General features: G+C 43.7%; 1 protein-coding gene across 1 annotated transcript; it reads right to left on the reverse strand.

Moving 5' to 3' along the window:
- Positions 1–326: 326 nt before the first annotated feature.
- LOC121397155 (DNA repair protein SWI5 homolog) lies at positions 327–3,576 on the reverse strand. The gene is made up of 4 exons (XM_041573360.1): positions 3,478–3,576; positions 1,352–1,473; positions 870–964; positions 327–595 (listed from the first exon to the last, which is right to left on the reverse strand). Exons 1-4 carry the CDS (start codon positions 3,511–3,513, stop codon positions 531–533), a joined length of 318 nt encoding a protein of 105 aa, XP_041429294.1. The 5' UTR covers positions 3,514–3,576; the 3' UTR covers positions 327–530.
- Between the last annotated feature and the right edge of the window lie 1,560 nt (positions 3,577–5,136).

The following is a 5,136-nucleotide window of genomic DNA, read 5'->3' on the forward strand; positions in this document are numbered from 1 at the left end:
TATGTGAAAAAAAGGAGATGTCCATGATATCAGGGATGTAATACTAGGTGTAGTAAACTGAGCGGCTGCTGAAGGGGAGGGGGAAAACATAGCAGTGCCGTTCAGGTCTTGAGAAATACAGAATATTAATATTAGCTAACCATGCCTCGTATGATATCAGGCTATTTTGCTGTAGGCACGTCCAAAATATTGCAAGTTGAGCTGGTAAAACATAAAGCAAGGTGAGAAGGCAGAATACATCTCCCTCTTACTATTTCCATTAGACAAACTGACACTGAACAGTGAATGTGAAAATCAGATTTTATTAAATACGGGTGCAACTGGAGTTCTGCTGAATTTCAGTCCATTTAGCAGAACATAATAAATAACCTTTTCTGTGCAACAAGCAAGTCCCGAGAGTTCCAGTCTGGAGCTGCACAGCCACATCTCTCCGTAGTCACACAGGCCTCTGGCGCAGCTCCTTCACTAAACTGATTTAGGAGATTGTCACCTCAACAGCATCAAGCACAGGAACAGAATAATGTCACCGGTCAGTCCTCTAAATTCATCCCAAACTCAGCATACAGCACCTTGGTGGTGACTCCCCTCAACACAGCTGCAAATACACACACATAACAAACATGTTATCCAAGAATGTGATAATGTGAAACTTAAGTTTCCCTTTAAAGAGACACTGAAGTTTCTGCCTACTAGTTACCTGCACCTTCTGGGTGGTGGGTCCTGCCGACAAAAAAAATAGGCCCCCATTGAAAATGAAAAGCCTCATGAATGCAAAACCAACCCCCGATCCACCCCAGCCATTCCACAATTATTCTAAAATGATTATTTATCCCTAAGTAATTCAATGGCAATGGGACATCGAGTCTTACCAAGTCTGCCCAAGAGCATCTGCCCGGCATCTTTTAACTCATTATATTCATGAAGAAGGGTGATGTGCTCCTCTAGTTCTGCAACACTCAACCCTCTGAGGAACAAGCAAACTATTGTCAGTGGAGAATGGAAATCCAGTGCCATCAAGGAATGTGAGTGATTGTGACTAAAGGTGGCCATAGATGCAAAGATCCGCTAGTTTGGCGATGTTGCCAAACGAGCGGATCTTTCCCCGATATGCCATTAACAGGCATGGCTATATCGGGGGTAATCTGATTGTTCGGCCGTATGGCCGAACGATCAGATTACGATGTGCCATGAGCTCCGGCGGGATCGGTCGGGTCAAAATCAAACCTGACCGATCGACCAAACGACCGATCTCCGCCGGGCAAAAGATGTCGGCACACGCCACACACGATCCGAAAATCGTACGAATCCTCGATTCGTACGATCCGATCTGTGTGTCTATGGCCACCTTTACTCTGACTCCAGCTGTGATATCTCCTGATCTAGAGCTGCCACCTTTCCCTTGAGCTCCGACACCTCCTTCTGCAGAGAAAACTCTGAGCCTCTGCTCGACTGGCTGGAACAAGGAGACTGAACCTGACAACAGATAAGAGCCACATGTGAATAAAGCATTCAGACAATATTGCATGCCTATGACTACATGTGATACACACGAAACGCGTCTACATGTGAAATAATGCTTCACTCAATTTTAAGTGTCTGTGGTCTGTCAATTGCTTGTCCACAGTTTGTTATTTTGATGATTGTAGTATCTTACATTAAATATATATATATATATATATATATATATATATATATATATATCTATCTATCTCTATATCTATCTATCTATCTAGATAGATAGATAGATAGATAGATAGATATAGATAGATATAGATATATGTATATATATAGAGATATATATATATATATAGATATATATATATATATAGATATATATATATATATATATAGATATATATATATATATATATATATAGATATATATATATATATATATATATATATATATATATATATATATATATATATATATATATATATATATATATATATATAGATATATATAGATATATATATAGATATATATATAGATATATATAGATATATATATAGATATATATATAGATATATATATAGATATATATATAGATATATATAGATATATATAGATATATATAGATATATATATACATACAGGTGGATGAATAAGGGCACAGGCTACAGGTGGATGAATAAGGGCACAGGCTACAGGTGGATGAATAAGGGCACAGGCTACAGGTGGATGAATAAGGGCACAGGCTACAGGTGGATGAATAAGGGCACAGGCTACAGGTGGATTAATAAGGGCACAGGCTACAGGTGGATGAATAAGGGCACAGGCTACAGGTGTATGAATAAGGGCACAGGCTACGGGAGGATGAATAAGGGCACAGGCTACGGGTGGGTGAATAAGGGCACAGGATACAGGTGGAGAAATAAGGGCGTAGGCTACAGGTGGATGAATGAAGGCACAGGATACAGGTGGATGAATAGGGGCGTAGGATACAGGTGGATGAATAAGGGCATAGTCTACAAGTGGATGAATAAGGGCATAGGCTTCGGGTGGAAGAATAAGGGCACAGTCTATGGATGGATGAATAAGGACATAGGCTACGGTTGGATGAATAAGGGCATAGGCTACGGGTGGATGAATAAGGGCACAGGCTACGGGTGGATGAATAAGGGCACAGGCTACGGGTGGATGAATAAGGGCACAGGCTGCAGGTGGATGAATAAGGGCACAGGCTACAGGTGGATGAATAAGGGCATAGACTACAGGTGGATGAATAAGGGCACAGGCTACAGGTGTATGAATAAGGGCACAGACTACAGGTGGATGAATAAGGGCATAGGATACAACTGGATGAATAAGGCAGGGCCAGAACTAGGGGTAGGTAGGGTGAGCAGGTGCCTAGGACACATCTGGAGGGGGTGCAATTTGGGTGCAGAAAATGACAGTTCCTACAACTGTGCCCTCTCTGCGTGGAGCACTTGGCAGAGGGTCTCTGCAGCTGCAGCAAACATGGGGAATAGGAATGGGACTAGTGGCTGGTTGTGGGGGAATTGGGGGTCTGCTGGCTGGTTGCGGGGGGAAGGGGGATCGGATGAGGTGATTGGTTGTGGTAAAAAGGGGAATCAGGTCTGGCAGTTGTTTGCATGGGAAAGGGGGATTGGGTCTGGCGGCTGGTTGGGGGGAAATTGAGATTGGGCCTGGCAGTGGGTGCTGTCTAACATGCAGTTGGGGGGAGTTGGCAGGGACAGGGCTGGCCTTTGGCTCTAGAATCTGTTGACCCGGCTCTATAATAAGGGTATAGTGTACAACTGGAAGAAGGACATAGAATATAGGTGATTTAATAAGGGCACAAGTCAACAGCTTGCCAATACCTACTCTATATGAGGGATGAGAACTGGCTCGATACCTGTTGGGTTTTTTTCTGACTTCAACTCCCATCATCCTCACCCATTGCTGGGAGCTGTAGTACAAAAGAATGTGCAGAGACAGGAATGAATTGGGTTTGTGCTGGATATGGAACTTACCGGAGATTTAAACCCAGAGTTGCAGTTCCTTCTCATGCCCAGCGGCGTTCTAGAATAGAAAGAAAGAAGCGTCACATGCTGATTGTACTTTCGTGTGACCCTGACATCTTCTCCACTGTTTGGAGTTACAGACTCAGAGACGCCACAGGAATACGCTGAGAGTTATAGTGCAACAACACATCTCCATCAACAGAGAGCTGCAGTTCAGTCTCCAGCAACAGAGATCTGCAGTTCAGTCTCCATAAACAGAGATCTGCAGTTCAGTCTCCAGCAACAGAGAGCTGCAGTTCAGTCTCCAGCAACAGAGAGCTGCAGTTCAGTCTCCAGCAACAGAGAGCTGCAGTTCAGTCTCCAGCAACAGAGAGCTGCAGTTCAGTCTCCAGCAACAGAGAGCTGCAGTTCAGTCTCCATCAACAGAGAGCTGCAGTTCAGTCTCCAGCAACAGAGAGCTGCAGTTCAGTCTCCAGCAACAGAGAGCTGCAGTTCAGTCTCCAGCAACAGAGAGCTGCAGTTCAGTCTCCAGCAACAGAGAGCTGCAGTTCAGTCTCCAGCAACAGAGAGCTGCAGTTTAGTCTCCAGCAACAGAGAGCTGCAGTTCAGTCTCTAGCAACAGAGATCTGCAGTTCAGTCTCCAGCAACAGAGAGCTGCAGTTCAGCAACAACTGAACTGCAGCTCTCTGTTGCCACCCACATGAGGAGCCCCTGTGTCTATGGCACCTGATACTCAAGGAGAGACATGAACTTCCCCAGCTCCTGCCTCATTCTCCTCTACTGTGTGTATAGTGTGAGTGTATAGTGTGTGTGTATAGTGCGTGTGTGTGTATAGTGTGTGTGTATAGAGTGAGTGTATAGTGTGTGAGTGTATAGTGTGTGAGTGTATAGTGTGTGTGTATAGTGTGTGAGTGTATAGTGTGAGTGTATAGTGTGTGTGTGTATAGTGTGTGAGTGTATAGTGTGTGAGTGTACAGTGTGTGAGTGTATAGTGTGTGAGTGTATAGTGTGTGTGTATAGTGTGTGTGTGTATAGTGTGTGTGTATAGTGTGTGAGTGTATAGTGTGTGTGTATAGTGTGTGAGTGTATAGTGTGTGAGTGTATAGTGTGAGTGTATAGTGTGTGTGTGTATAGTGTGTGAGTGTATAGTGTGTGAGTGTATAGTGTGTGAGTGTATAGTGTGAGTGTATAGTGTGTGTGTATAGTGTGTGAGTGTATAGTGTGAGTGTATAGTGTGAGTGTATAGTGTGTGTGTGTATAGTGTGTGAGTGTATAGTGTGTGAGTGTATAGTGTGTGAGTGTATAGTGTGAGTGTATAGCATATAGTGTGAGTGAATAGTGTGTGAGTGTATAGTGTATAGTGTGTGAGTATATAGCGTATAGTGTGAATGTATAGTGTGTGAGCGTGTTGTGTGAGTGTATAGCGTATAGTGTGAATGTATAGTGTGTGAGCATATTGTGTGCCACTGTAGCTGCTCCAGTCAGGGCTCAGGGAAGTGATTACGTGGTCAATATGGGAAAGAACTGTATATACACGTGAGAGCCTATAGAATTCTATGTTACAGCCCATTATGTATTTTGTGTATCTGCTCCCAGACAAGAGAGTGGAGCCTGGGTCGGCTGATTCTCGGCCTGTGTATAATCCTCAGCCCCTTGTGGTACTTGTGT

The sequence above is a fragment of the Xenopus laevis genome, chromosome 8L (genome assembly GCF_017654675.1).
Source record: "Xenopus laevis strain J_2021 chromosome 8L, Xenopus_laevis_v10.1, whole genome shotgun sequence".
NCBI lineage: Eukaryota > Metazoa > Chordata > Amphibia > Anura > Pipidae > Xenopus > Xenopus laevis.

What these genes read in the sequence shown, in the direction of transcription:
- LOC121397155 (XM_041573360.1), bottom strand. Translation starts at nt 3,513, where the DNA reads ATGAGAAGGAACTGCAACTCTGGGTTTAAATCTCCG. An exon ending in ACTCTGGGTTTAAATCTCCG is followed by an intron (nt 1,474 to 3,477) that starts GTAAGTTCCATA and finishes ATCTGTTGTCAG; the next exon opens with GTTCAGTCTCCTTGTTCCAG. An exon ending in GATGCTCTTGGGCAGACTTG is followed by an intron (nt 596 to 869) that starts GTAAGACTCGAT and finishes GTGTATTTGCAG; the next exon opens with CTGTGTTGAGGGGAGTCACC.